This window comes from Chanos chanos, chromosome 2 (genome assembly GCF_902362185.1).
Source record: "Chanos chanos chromosome 2, fChaCha1.1, whole genome shotgun sequence".
NCBI lineage: Eukaryota > Metazoa > Chordata > Actinopteri > Gonorynchiformes > Chanidae > Chanos > Chanos chanos.
Genome location: NC_044496.1, coordinates 39274020 through 39289560, shown reverse-complemented (window position 1 = coordinate 39289560; position 15541 = coordinate 39274020). Strand labels below are relative to the sequence as shown.

The 15541-nt window shown below is 39.1% G+C and overlaps 2 protein-coding genes across 2 annotated transcripts; both read right to left on the bottom strand.

Annotated features, from left to right (window-relative positions):
* Positions 1–6485: 6485 nt before the first annotated feature.
* Positions 6486–9112, bottom strand: syt19 (synaptotagmin XIX). Its single transcript, XM_030766974.1, has 6 exons — positions 8868–9112; positions 8386–8392; positions 7680–8081; positions 7452–7571; positions 7185–7296; positions 6486–6793 (listed from the first exon to the last, which is right to left on the bottom strand). The coding sequence occupies exons 1-6, from the start codon at positions 9110–9112 to the stop codon at positions 6486–6488; spliced, it is 1194 nt and encodes a 397-aa protein (XP_030622834.1).
* A 3433-nt stretch (positions 9113–12545) lies between these two features.
* Positions 12546–15507, bottom strand: LOC115806073 (C-factor). The gene is made up of 6 exons (XM_030766802.1): positions 15361–15507; positions 15058–15109; positions 14780–14967; positions 14423–14581; positions 13971–14081; positions 12546–12659 (listed from the first exon to the last, which is right to left on the bottom strand). The coding sequence occupies exons 1-6, from the start codon at positions 15505–15507 to the stop codon at positions 12546–12548; spliced, it is 771 nt and encodes a 256-aa protein (XP_030622662.1).
* Between the last annotated feature and the right edge of the window lie 34 nt (positions 15508–15541).

Sequence of the window (15541 nt, the reverse complement as noted above, 5' to 3'; positions counted from 1 at the left end):
TGAACCACTTAAACATTTAAATTATTTTTTAAATGCATCACAGAGGTCATGTTTATTTTATGAATATCAGGTTTAATTTAGGAGACTGGACTGTATTGACTTGATACCCCTGAGTTTAGTTATGCCATGTAACCAGAAGTATATGAAATGTAGATCTATTTTTTTAAATAATCTGTGTTTTACATGTTACTTGTGTTATGTAGATGTAAAATAACATTTGTTTAATCAAACTGTGTTCTTATTATACTTTTTGTAATGTCCACAACACTTTGAATGCCAGTTACTTTTCAAAGATGTGTTCTGTTATTGTGGAGGGATTTTTTCCTTTCCAAATGTTTCAACTTTTTATTTTTATTGCAGTGGATGGTATATTTCTCTTTATGCCTAAATGCAAAGAATTGTTTCTTTGCTTTCAGTTTGTTCAGTTTGTTTAGTATCTTCAGAGTAGTAAATGGGTGATCAGATCATACAATTTATATTTCATATAAGCAAGTGATTTATATCTGAAGAGAAAGAATGATAGTCACATTCACTGCTGTCACGTTAGTATACCTTAAAGCCACAAGCCTTATGGCATTCAGTGCAATTTATCTCTTAATGTTTCTCAAATTCATATGCAACTGAAACTCTCAAAAGAAAAAACTTACTCCATTCTTTCTTGCAGCTGACTGCAGTAAGATTGTTCTCATTTATGTACAGTGTGAAGCTACTCTATCCTTTCTCCAGGTATAGTGGAAACACAAGAGGTGAGGTGCTCTGCAGTACTATACCTCACACTAAGAGTAATCCATTTGAAGTTGTCGCTTTGAAGAAGTATGATAAATAAATGTACTTTAGACAAATAAATTGTCTTGGTATGTGTTACTGTTACTCTCTTTGAATTTCTCAAATATACACACACACACATATGTATATATATAGATAGATAGATAGATAGATAGATAGATAGATAGATAGATAGATAGATAGATAGATAGATAGATAGATAGATAGATAGATAGATAGATATGTATATATATATGTATATATATATGTATGTATATATATGAAGACTTTACGACTATTCTATCCCAGAGATATTATGGGTCTGCCGGTTAGGGATTGCTCACTCCAGACATCACTTAGCAAGGGTATAATACTAATTTTGGTCAAGGACAGGAGACAATGAAGACAGTAAGGTAAAAAAAAAACAAAAGCAACAAAAAAAACCCCAACGACTGAGTACATCCTTGTAGCTTGCAGTTACACACAAAGCTGAAAATGACTAAACTGCTAGTTATGCTTTAGGGTAACATTTTAAAAATTATTTTCAATGGCATTAATGACCATGTAAAATATTATGTTGAACTACATCACACCATCTTTGACTTTTTTACTGCTGTTCACAGTAATCTAACCCACATGAAAACTGTGATGAAGAGGGGGAAAAATGTCAAAGGCAGAGAAAAAATTAACTGACTAAATATGATAAAATTCGAAGTTATATCAGTCAAGTCAGATGACACATGTCTGAAAGTCTCAGAGTCTCTGTGTAATTTCAGGTTTCATATCTGGCTCAACTATATTACCTATTTCTCAAGGACAAGTTTATTTTCTCATTCAAATGAAGCAGTTCCTACAAATGCTTTAACACATATCCTTAATTGTCCTTAATTACTTGGTAAAAAAAACAAACAAACTTCAGTATCATTGTCATGGTTGTCAAAATAATCATAGTCATCATAGCAGTTGTTTTAATAATGGTAGATTTTATTTGCAGAGACGTTTCATACGGAGTGACATAGTTTGTCAGGATATTCTTTGTCCACATGCAGAAATGGAAAGGAAGGTAGCCTTGAGTTAAGGGGTACTTGTAACCAACTTCACACTTATGAATTTAGGTTACTGTAAGTATGATCTGGGAGGGTAGAGCCATGCTGAGATTACATCTAAAAAAAATTCAGCACTTAGTCAAAGTCAAATTCTTAGAATCATGTTTTGAGTTCAAGTTAAGCGATGAGCCATGGGTTAAGAGATCTGATTTGAGTGTCAAGTATTCCTCGAAAAGTTGTCTCTGAACTCCTTCAATTCATGGCCTCAGTTGATCGGAGTCCATACCAGTGTGCGAGTGATAGTTTCAAAGGTTTCAAAACATTCATTTGCACAGTAAATGTCACCTAACAAAGACTGAAATGTATTGTCAGGCACTGTCAAAAACAATAATGTATCTCATTCTGAGAAACAACTCATTAAAGTGAATGGTGGACAGTGCTGGAGGAGGAGTTTGATGAAGTTCTTGACTGAACCGGTGTGGGCTGACATAACTGCAGCTCATCTCAACTTATCAGGTTATATCAGAGGATTCGCTGTCCTGAGTACAGTAACTTTTGCCACTAACACTGGTTGATTACTATTGTGCTTTGCCCTGTGCCACGTATTATAAGATAGTGATGTACCCACTTAACCTGGCTCTTTTTTTTTTACTGTCCTCTTGCACTGTTTATGTACCTTGACCTTTGTAGAGTGAATGAGGGTTAAACACCGTGACTACGTGTACACCCTCTGTGACTACAGGGCCAGGTATCATGTAAGCCATATCACTCAAGAAAAAGATTCATAGATAGTGAATGAAACAGAGACGGGACATGAAAACAGAGCTGATCATGCCTGATTGAGATATTCATACACCTGTTAAAAAACAAACATAAGATGCTCTATGGAGAGAGATTGCATTGTGCCTTCTATTATATTAGATGCAACTAGACAAATGAAGCCTATTTCATGTCTCAAATCACGTTGGCCACAGAGAGGGCTTACAAAACCATAGGCAGGTACATGCAGTGACAAGCAGCATGGATAAACATCTTCACAACAGTGGCTGTTATGCTGTAATATATGGGACAGGAACACATTGAAGCCATAACTTTTGTAAAACAATTTATTTGAAGGACTACAGTGGGGTGAGCGATGCAGTTTTTACGAAACATCAATCTGTTAGAGTGCAAAACAGAGAGGCAAGCCAGAAAGCTGAGCAGATTTTTAAGTTGTTTGCTGGGAGGGGTGAGGAGGGGGGAGGGGTTGTCTTTAATCTTTGCCAGCCTAAAGGATGTCTGACAAAGATTTGGAAACAGTTCAGTGGAGAAAAGGAAGGCGAGTGAAGGACAGGGACCCTGAGAGAACCCTGAATTCACAGAGCTGAGAGGAACAGAGGGGCTGCTTAATTCAGGCTCCAGTAAGCCCCAAGCCCAAGTTTGTGAGACCCCTGAGGAGAAAGTGTAGGAGATGTGGAAAGGAATGTGGAATTTGACAACACGGTTAAAGGATTTAGATGCAGGGGTCTTTGTCTCTGTTTTGTTTGGATTTCCTGTACAGCAAAGCCTTTTTAGCCTCAGGAACTTCAACACGCTCTAACGTTTGGCAACCACACCCCCTCTTTCATATGCCCTCCACAGTCCTTTAAACTACTCAGACAAACAACTCCAGTTCCGCATGCACATTCTTCATTTGACTGGGAAACCCCATCACGTTTATGCCTTGTGTAAAAGTGACCTTGTCTGTTCAAAATAAAAGATCCTCCTATCAAGTCTGGTGTATTACTGAGACATGGGACTCTGCATAATGCATTCTTTTTCTGCTCAACAGTTTCCTCCAGTCTGATTCCTGTAAGTTGGTTTCTCGGTATCCTTACATTACCCAACATTCCACAGCTCTTAGATCACCCGTCCTGTGACAGAGATTACTGTTACTCAGATTCAAAACTACACTTCTCCATTTGGATACATACGCTGTATTGTTTAGGTACTTACATGCTGATCAACACCGTAGGGAGCGGGTGGTTTTTTTTTCTTTTTGTAATGAATGCATTGCAATGAAACAAAAACACTGTATTTGAATTTACGTTGTTTTTCTCCTGTCCCCTCCCCCCTCCCTCCGCCTACCCAACCACCACCACCACCACACACACATACACACACATACACACACATACACAACACCTTCTCACCCCACCCCCTAAAAACAAAGACATGAGTTCCGCAGTGGCCTCTGCTACACTATGCAGTGAGCTGGGCCACTGAAGGTTATATAACAGCTTGTCTCAGCCAATGCAACATTTCATGTGTTGCTGCTGAAGCAGCAGCAGTGAGGAACAGCAGTGCAAGAATAAACTGGACCCTTCCCACTCCCCAGCCTCTTCACAGTCCACTGCTGGTCTATTTCCCTCTGGTCAAATAGTAACCATTACTAAGGTTGTTCTCTTTTCTCATCAAAAATCTTAAGAATTCATTATCTAGGCCCCATTCTTTCTTTGGCATTTTCCAGATAAAAACAGAAATATTTGACCTTTGTCACCATTCCCTTTGGTTGCACGAGGATATGCATGTTTATACATGAAAATGTTGAGACAGAAAGACAGAGCGGACAGGCAGGGGGAAGTGCTTAGTTTGTCCGTGGCTACAGGGACTCTGTGTTTTCACTGCACTTGTCTGAGAGGAGCTGCAGATCTCCAGGGCTCCAATAGCATTTTAAACAACAGAGGCAATATGCTTTTGCTAGGTATAATTTGACTGTTAAAAAACAGTCAATAAATTAGAAACAAAGCACTACACAAAATACTACTGCAATATGTCCAGCTCTACCAAAAACAAATGTTTTGTATTCAAAGGATGTACCAGAAAGATACCGTTACATTTCAAGAACAAAGGTGGGCAGGAATATTAGCCAAAACCAGTGAAACAGGTGTTTTTTGGCTATGGGGTAGGAATTTCCTTTCTCCTTGATATGTCAATAGTTCCAGCAACCAGTACCATATCTAAGCATCTTGACAAGACAGTCTGATGCCTAAAAAAGCCACATCAGAAGATTCTGGAATGGTGTGTAGCGTCAGTGGAGATAAGAGAGATAAGACAACTTTCCGGTAGCCTCAGAACTGCTTTAAAGACAGGTAACGTTTGCTGTCTCAGAAGGTTTTTAAAGTGATTCCTGATTGAAAAACAGTATTCAGTGAGAGGCAATGGGAGAAATGTTTCCAAGGCCATTCTGTCTATACCCGTCTCCCTTTCAAGCCACTGCCGATAGCTTAAGAAGCAGACAGCGAGAAGCAGGTGAGTGTTGACAACACGTGGGCCTGAGGAGAGCCGTGGGCAGCCTGGGAATGGCCTTGGGTAGGAGAGCTGCAGGACTGTCACAACCCCCACACCAACCTTGAACAGTCTGACTTCGCTTTCCTATAAACAATATTGGACTGACTCTCCCACAGTCCTTAAGGGTGTGTTATGAATAACAGAAACGTCAAAATAAATCACATGTGATCCAAGGGATTTTTGCTTTAGGCTCAATCGAACACAGTAGCCCCATCTGGTGTTCCTGCGCATCAGTGTCGAATCATGAAATCGAATAGAAATGATGGGCGGAGTTTGCCCTCACCTCCTTGGGAATTAAATGCATTCTGGCATCAGGACCACTGTCAATAAAAACAGAAGCCAGATACGCGTAACAGAATATGTCTTTTCGCATGGTCTTTTTCCCCTGTCTGGCCCCATCGATAGCGGATTTGCATCTGTAAAGTATGGATGAAAATCAAATTATGCTCCTGAAAATTTAGATGTGATGATGGGTTTGTTTGCCCCCTCACCCCCCACCCGCAGAAAAGAAACAAAACACACAAAACACACATACATTCCTTCTGAAGAGAAAAAAGACATGTGCTGTACCAGCATAAGAGACAGTCCCCACCCCACCTCCCAGAGCCCATTGTCTTATTCTTCTTTGATATGAAAGATGAATCAACAGTTCTGGTGAAAGGTTAAGACCAGGAAAAAGACCACTGAATGATGTTGACAACATCCAGTAACACCTTCTGTATTTTAGCACCATCTTGTGGACAAATGTGGTCATTTGCAGCAATTATAGCAGAATTTTGACTGAATTGTGTTGCATGCTGGTTTATTATTCTTTTTTATTTCTTTTTCTTATTTTTTTAACACTCTAAGATACTTCAATGGGGACTTTAAACAATGCTCTAGAGAATATTTATACAAAAATATACTTCATACATTTCCACCGCACACTGCACAATTATCCTGATTTATGGAGTTATACTTTTGTGATACTGTTGCTTTTGCCAGTTTTCCTCAGTTCAAACATTTCCAGAGAGGCACAAACAATAAGGACAATCAATTAATGAGTAAAGTGACTTTAAAACCTTCATCTGTCATTTTTAAAAAATGTTCACCTGGCATTTTTAAACAAAGAGATGTGCCTTGTTATTCTGGTGTCTCCACCTCTGTGCAACAGATATCCAAATGTATTCAAATAAAGTACGATCCTTCCATTTGTTGGCAACTCATCGAGTAACCAGTAAGAGCGAGAACATTAATGTCTTTTTACAGAGGTGAACAAAGGAAAGTTTTCACAGGTTTTCTCTGCCGAGTGGCCCAAGAAGCTGAAGTGCTACACAGTCCACAGGGTCCCATTTAAACGTACAAGAACACACTCAACTGATGAACTCATATGTAGAGTGAATGCCATTTGGCAATTGGTTGTCGCAGAGATCGCATCATCAGTGTCCAGTGCTCATCCTCTATGTTCTTCCCCTTTCCAAGCATAATCTGGCCAGTCAGACGCTTTGAGCTCTTTCTGCCAGGCTGCATCTCGTAAACTGTAACCGTGATCATGCATTCCTTTATCTGGGAGTCAGGCAGAATAAAGGTCATGACCTCATTGAATACTGTCACTTCCCAAGGAGTCTTCTGAGAGGTCCTCTGGGCATGAAGTTTGCACTGGTTGCAAACGACGCTGATCCTGGCGTAGAGTACTTTTGTGGACACACACAAAAAGAAAAATTTGTGAAACCCAACAGCAAGAAAATCAGCACTCTAAGTCGCTAAGTTCATTGGCTGTTAATGTTTTTGCACAAACATAAACATAAAGAGAGAAGGACAGACTCTCTTTTTTAACGTTTGATTGTTTGGAATTTCTAAATGTTGCCACAAACACACACAGTAAATAGCCTATACAGTGACGGTACACAGTTTTACAGTGCATATGTAAGTATAGCTATTTAACAACTTCTTCAATATCAATAAAGTTTATGACCTACTTAAACAGGTTTGACAGCTTTGTTATGTGAGCAGAGGCACTGTTGTTGCAATGGTTGGATTATTCTGACACTTAAGAATGAAAAGGATAGGTTTGGCATGGTTTACCTTTCTCTCCTTTACTCAGCTGGGACAAGGACCTGATCTTCAGTACCCCCACTTCTATTCTCTGAGAGGTGGGCATGTATTTGAGTGAGAGAAGCACCTCTCCAACTTTGTCCTTCAAATAAAAAATGTACAAAAACTTCAAACATTTGAAAGACCATTTTAATCTAGTTATCCTTTTTTTTTTTTAAAAACACTGTTGATGTTATGATTTGCAAAAGTGTTGTATAACATAGTTCTGAGAGATGCAGTACACACACACACACATACCTTTTTTGGTTTTTGCAAATCCTCCAGCATCTCCAGGGGATAGGAGATTCTCAGATTCTCTAAATTTGCTCTGACTTCCCCTAGAATCCCATGTCTAGAGAATTTATCAAAGTCTCGGACCTGAGCAAAAAAAAAACCCCAAAGGAGACAGCAACATCTTTTAGAATGTTTTGAAAATAATTAGATCACCAGTTTATTATTTTTCACCAATTACTAAGTTACACACACCTCTAGCCTGACAATGATTTTGGGGATATCTTCTTCAGCTAGTGTGCAAGAGAACTGATCTCCAAACAGAGGGCTATGGCTGTCCTTCACAAAACGTGTCTGCCACTCGTGCAGGACGCAATAAAGCTGGAGCGACGAGACCTTCTCCTCTTCCTCGCTCTCTCCCCAGAGCACTCGGACTCTAACAAAAGGGTCCACGCTGCGGCTGAAGCCCCTCACAGCCAGGTTCTTTGCTTCTAGTACGGTCACCACAAGTCTGGACTGGACCTGATCATAGAAGAGTGAGAAACGCAAAGAGCCCTGAACCTGCTCCTCCTCTTCATCCTCATCCTGCTCAACCGCACTGTCCAGATCTGAGAGAGAGGAGCCAGGAGACAAACAGCGACTCAGCCTGTTCACCTCCTCCTGACGACGCTCCACCTGAAACAGAGAAAAGGCCACATGTGTGAGAACTTGTGAAGGTGTAAAATAAGAAAGCACACGACCTCCAACAGTAGTGCACAACCTCTGGCCTGGTTTAGATGATACGTTATGGTTTCCTCTATTTCCCTGCTTCATGCACTCTTGACACTAATCTTATAAATTAGCGAAGAACACAGTACACTGTACTGGGCAAATATGGTCTACAATCAGAAACTCAGTGAAAAGCATCTTTTTACAAATCAAATACAGAATCTTGTTTGAGTTGTGTTTGGGCAGAGAGAACATCAGTACTGACAACACACCAATAGTCTGCAGTACATGCATATTCAGAGACATCTAACAGCAGGTTTGGGGTTTAGCCAGTAACATATTTGCTGTAATTATTAAGTTGTATAACAAAGCCAGCATTTGCCATGACTGAGACAAGATTTGTAACATAATAGGGTCATATTCCACTATGTTCACACAGCACATTTAGAAGATGTTAAGAATGAAAAAAAAGAAAGAAAGAAAACTGAAGATGTTACCTTATAACCTGGTTTTTGAGCTTCTCTGTGGAAAATCCTATCATTTTCAGACTGTCTTTCTGCTAATAAGACTGCAAATTGAATTTTGTTAGAACATCAAGATGTACAATTTGTACAGCGTCAAAAGCAGGCAAAGTCCTGTGACTATGTCAGCTCAGTGAAAGCAGTTGTCAATTCAATTTCATGTCTGATTATTCTTACAGAAAAAACAATAACATTAAAATAGTACTGATATAACTGATCAAATAAGTAAAAATCTGCAATAGTGATCTCCGTGCAATTTGGACAGTATTCCCACTGAAGTAACTTACCATTAGTCCTGGAATTGGCTTGACTGCAGTAACGATGTAGTTGCCACATTAGAATACAAAGAGATAAAAGGAAAAGACCAATAGAAATGCCCAGAATAGAGTACTTCACTTCATCTGAAAAGGGCATTCGTACGTCCCAAAGGGACAGCTCCAGGGAAGTAAACACAGTCATGTTTTTTCTGCCATCTACAACCCTAGAGAGAACAGAACATAATTCTTCTTCATTTAGCTTTGTTTATGGTTTCTACTGATTACTTTTCAAATTTCTGTGACACACTTGCGTCTATCAGGAAGCTGTACCACTAAAGGTCTCTGAATTCCCTAACACTGCTTCATTCATTTTACCTTAGAGCTTTATTGTTTCACATGTTTTTTTCAAATACATTCTTTTTGTATATGAATTGAGATTTCAGATATTTTGTCAAACTATCAGTAGTTATCCTTAACTTATATTGGTTCTTATTAAAATTCTTCATTTTAGTATGATTAGTATTAATCTCGCTCTTGTCATTAGTAATTCAGTTTCTCGGTATTCTGTTTAAATAAAATATACTAAATCATTACCTGTACAAACGCTTCTGTATTCGTCTGCCCTGCTGCTTCAGCGCAACGGACGCTCTCCGTCCATTTTCTCACACTCTACAAACACGACAAAATCACCTGACACACAATCGTCTACAAACAGCGGCACGAAAACCAGTCCGAACACTTTCCTATTTGGTTCCAGGGTGACAGCTTTTTTCATTTCCTTTTTGAATGCTCATCTTAAACGCACGGAGTGAGGTGGCTTTGCAAGAACCAGGCTGCATACCCACACAGTGTGTCTAAGGGACACTATAGCAGTCGCAAAATTTGCAAAAGTCATTGCCAGGGGGAGGTTATCACTACACAGTATCCAAATTGTCACCACTTCTAAGATTAGATAACCAGCTAAATTAAACAGAGTCTGTTCCACAGCGTTTACTAACTTCAAACTAACCAATATGGTTTTGGAGGTGTTTCCATAAGTTCTTTCTATGAATAAAGGGTCAAAATACTGGCTGAATACCTCTGATCTTTTTTAGTCTTAAAGTAATCAGGGTCTTACAAAATTCTCTTTAGTACAGAGCAAAAAGGGGCCTACATTCTTCTACTTTGTTTCCTGGTTCCTCATTTTTTATTGTGTGACATCAGTTTCCATTTTCCACTTGAACAGAAAGGAATGGAATGCAGGTGATCAGGAAGTTGGGGAACCACTTTATGAAACTGTGTGAGAGGGCTGCGAGTGAGTTAAAAAGGTCAGTTGCTGAAATTGACTCAAGGCTAATTTGAATGACTATAATGTCTACTGTTCTGTCAGTGTCTATAAATGTGTGTGCATGCATGAGTGGCTGTTCCCACAGTGTGTGCTCATGAGGAAAGCCTAAGTAAAGACTACATTATCTCTATACTTTTTTAAAACGGTACCCCTGCCTGCGTGTGTCAACACTGCTTCTTATACTGTGAGGCATTGTGTTTCCGTCTGAATGCTGGGAAAAAAACGTAACATTGGGCCCTATGTGACTTCATCCTGTAATGAGATTACAAAATAAGGCCAAAAAGGAGTTTCACATGTAGTTTTGAAAAGTACATACATGCATTGGTGAAGCTAGACAAAAATATAAACAATTTTATCACTAAACCATGCCACAAATGATTTACTTGTTGAGATTCAAATATTGTACTTTGAATGAGGTAACACAAGTCAGTGAAGAACAAAAAGAGTGAACTTCAAATCACTTTAAATTTCAAGATTTAACCACAGATCCTAATATGAACCAAAATGGCCTGTCTAACAGTAATGAGGATGACTAATGGAAGAAATTAGTATTTAGATATGAGTATTTGTAGTCAAAATTCTCACCTTATTCTGGATCAGGAGGGAAATAAGTACAAGCAGATGAATGATCAATCGATGAGAAAATGGGTTTATTCAGCGGCTGTTTATTCAATATTTTTTTTTTTCAAATTAGACAAAGCAAAATCACTTTCAGCTGAGACATCTTGGTCTACTTACACTGACATTGTAGTTAAATGTAGTTAAATACTATTTTGCTAACCAACTTTATCAAATCCCCAACATGTTGAAAATACATTCCTTGAATTATCTGTTTTAGACATGGCTATAAAAGTATATCTATTTGTTGATACTTTCCTTAGAAGTGATTAAGTTAAAGTCAGATGGGGCAGAGGTGTGTCAGCTGTGCCAGGCCTGCTGACTGGGCCCAGGGTCTGGGGGAATACAATGGACCGTGTTCCCCTGGGTTCAGTGAACGATGCATGGTTATTTGTAGTGTGAGGAGATGCAGTGGCTGGCACTGTAGGAGACATGTGCTAGCTTTACCTATCTTGAGCAGAAGGGCAAGGGCTACTGTATAAGGGGGAAAATTAGATGTAAGAAAAAGAACTGATTATGGTGCATTAGGCTGTTTCAGATTCCCATAAACAAAATTAAACAACATACACCTCAGTACATACATCATTCTGATGGACACCAAGTCTAAGGCTGCTTTCACACTTGGTCCGTACCTGAGTGATACCCCCCCTCCCCCTGCTGGTCTGCTTTCACATTACATTTTTTGGTTGCGAACCGTGGTCCGTTTACGTCATCAACACATGAGGAACGTGCAGCTATTATTTACCAATGTTGCTAGGCAACGACGCAAATGGGAGGCAAAATGGAAAGCCAAATTATATTTGTTTTTTTATTCTTCTTATTCATCATAAACGCGTCCTGCTGTCTGAGAGTGCTGCGAGCTGCTCAGATAAGGAGGTTTTTGCAGAGACAGGTGGCAATGCCAAATGAATTTGCAGCTTTGCTTGCAGAGCATACACGCACACCTTCAAGGTGAGCGACCAATGTGGCTACTTGCAGTTATTTCTTGAATAGTTTTTAGATGCGACAAGTGTGAATTGCCACGTAACTGTTCTCTAGTCACTATTTTTAAGATTCTTAGCGTTTTTGAAAATTGCCTGTTAAGTATCCCAGACCCCCATTCTCTGGAGGACTCGGGTAGGGTCCCATGGTCCACACCTGAGTTTGGAAAACAGCATTCACACCACCAAAATGAACAGTACCAATATGGTTTTAACAGTTCAAACGGACCCGGGTCTGCGCCAAAAGCTCTAGTGTGAAAGCACCCTAAGTCTCAATGGCGCCTTACTTCAAACTTATATATTTTCACTCTTTTTTCCTTGAGATATGTCTATTAAAATATTTATTATCTCAGACATTTTTTCAGTTCTAAAATCTGATGTGACGTACATTGTGAGGATATAAAATACTGTCAGCCTTTAAAAGCATAAATAGACTGTCTTGCTGCATAGACTGCAATAAATCTGACTAATCCGGCCCTCACAGTAATCATTCATAACATAAATGCTAAGATAGCATTCTTTATACATAGGAGTCATATGGTGTTTAAAATACGCTGTGCACTATTTGACTCAGCAGCTTCCCCCTCATTACAGAAGCACATTATTTATGGTTAATACATAGACAAAGAATACACGCATGCAAACAAAAAAATAGAACACAAGAAGCAACAACAATTTAACAATCATTTAAACGGCGTTATTCAGTCAAATCACCACGGAAGTGGTTCCCCAGTATAATGAAGAAATGACCCATGATCCTTTTCAGTCAATCCTCCAATGACAGACAGGACAGAGGAGATGCTCTCATCTGTACTCAGTGGGGCCTGAACACACAAGAGACACAAAAGAGAATAATGTACTATCCCTCAATCCTTATTTTAAACTTAAAAATGTATTTAGAAGCATTAGATGACAACAAAGCTAGGTTTTGACTTTCTTTTGCGAATTTCTAATGAGTGTACTTTTAAGTGTAATGAATGTAATTTAGTGGCAATCAATACACGTTTTGGGTCTCTTAGTTTTGTTGCATCACTTTGGGTCTCATGCAAGAATCACTTGGACAAATAAATTCTTTCTTAAATGGCTCATATGAGCAAGTTGCATTCACCAGTTTCCTCCCGACTAATGCAAAGCTGTCGTATGAGTCATGAACAATTAGCAAATTTCTGACTTACGGGTTTGTTTAGTTCACTACTTTGAAGGAACTTTGGGTATGAATATATAAATTAAGCTTTGTGATACATAATCACCTTGAGGTTGTCCTGTTTGGTTGTGGTATCTGAATATTTTACTCCAGTTCAAACGGTATATCATTTAAAATGTATTAATAACATGATATTATTAACATTAAATTGGCTATCGAGGTTATTTTATAATACTGCAACACCAACATCATCATCTACTGCACTGACACCCTCCCACTTCAGTGCACTCTTTTTTTTTTTTTTTTAACCATGTTTCTTATCAGACCATTTCTTCTTTATTTCAGAGGTAAGGACCTCAGCTGACGCTGCATTCACAGCACTGGTTATTTTTGCCCGTTGCTTGCCTTGTACATGTTACTGTTGTCGCTGTTAAAATGATATATTTTCGTTTACTTATCTCTAACAGCAAGAATTCAATCTCCGAACTCGTAGAGTTATTTTTGCGCTAGGGTGCCATTTTATCAATGACCCCTCTGGACAAATTTGGCGGGACGCTTAGCCTTATATGGCATTGTGGGGCGTTACTTATTCTAATATACATTTCTCATGAGCGCATGCTCATTTACGATAAGGTGCGATCCATCATGCCTACACGGGTCATTTACGACAGTTTTTGAATTTACGAGCGTTTACTGTATTTAATTTGGCAAAGTCGAACAAGCCCACCGTGCGGAAAAAGTACGAGAAAGTTAAACCGACAATACATGTTCCTGCATGGGGCTTTTAAATGCAATTTATATCTGTCACTCCTACGCATATTTACCACATTACATAAAAATAATACATTATAAACCCATCACTAGGAGTTGCTTCAACTTGTGTAAACTGTACTTCACAAGTTTTCATTGTGAGAACAAAGCTAAGGAACATGACTTTCATCAAAAATAGCCAAGAAAAATAAACCTTTCAATTTTCAGAAAAAAAGCTTACATTAGGTCCTCCCATGTCGGTGCGCACCCAACCAGGGTGTATAGCCATACACAGGATGCCATCAGCCTCCAGATCCACGGCCATGCATCTGGTCACCATGTTCAGGGCACTCTATCACAGTGCCATTAGTGGAAATAACAATGTATAACACACTTCTGGTGTCATGACAATCACTTATCTAATTACAAATAAACTAATCCATTTCAAAGCCTTTTCAAAATACAGACAACTTTGTTTGAAATGGCAAAAAAGAGACTAAGTTTCTCAACAGGTCATTCCTTTATGAAATTATACATCTTACTTTTATATGTTCCATAAAATTATTTATTGTGATAAACCATAAAGCCAATAGGCATGATTCAGATCACTAAATCATTTTATGGAGCTTTGGTTCGTGTGTAATTTCTGCTTTTTCATTAGAACGTTTGTTCATCTGTTGGCCCAATACACACCTTCGATGTTCTATAGGGGTACCATTTGAAATTGTTGGCACGTTCACCCCAGTTGAGCTCAACTGAACCAAGGAGAGATGTCATATTGATGACTGCTGCCCTGTGAATGCCCATACCTCTCCCCTTCGCAGCTGCCTGCTTCAGTAGTGGAAGCATAGCCTGATGGAATTAACAAACAGCAAAAACTAAGACTCTAAGAGACATTTTCAATCACAGGCTGAGACAGGCCTCGTCTGAAAGGCTACAAATATTATCTGATGCTCTAATGTAACCATAATACGTGATTTCAAAATTGGCTGAAAGAATTTGTTGTAAAACCAATAAACCAATGGAAAAAATGACAAACATATAAAATACCTTGGTGATCATCAGAGGAGCCACAGAGTTGGCATGGAAGTTTTCCAGCATTTTCTCAGCTGTTACGGTTTCAAAGTTTGCCACGACATTAATGCCGGCATTGTTGATAAGACAGTTCAGGCCTTCCTCCTGCACCAGCTTCCCCACCTCTGCTGCAGCATGGTCTATACTCGCCTGACTGACGACATCTCATAAGGAGCAGATCAGAGTTAAATGGTAAGTACTTCCTATGACAATTTATTTTTAAGAGAATATCCTGCGCTATTTCACATGCTTACCAAGTTTGATAACGTGTATGTTTGGGTGTTTTTCTGCCAGATGTCGTAGCTCCTAAAGACACAAATGCATCAGTTTTCAATACTTCTGTCTTCATTTGTGGTGCATCCAGGTATGGGTTAGATCCATTTGTACAACATTTGCTCAAAAGCTGGGATGGGTTGAGTTGTACTATAAAGTAAGCCTACACCATACAGAATAAGACTAGTAAAAATGTGCAGTAGCTTGGTTGAAACGTCTGGGAGTAGAATGTCTGTATCTTAATGTCTGTGCTCAATGTCACCCTAGACAACTTTATGCGTTACCTCGGCAGCATCCGGGTTCCGAGCTGTGGCGATGATCTTCCCTGGCGAGAAGTCACCTGAGGCCAAACTTTTCACTATTTGCAAACCAAGGCCCCTGTTAGCCCCGGTTACTAACACAGTTTGACAGTTTTTAAACGCACCACTCATGCTTTATCCCTCTTTTGCAGGGTCGAAATTTCTC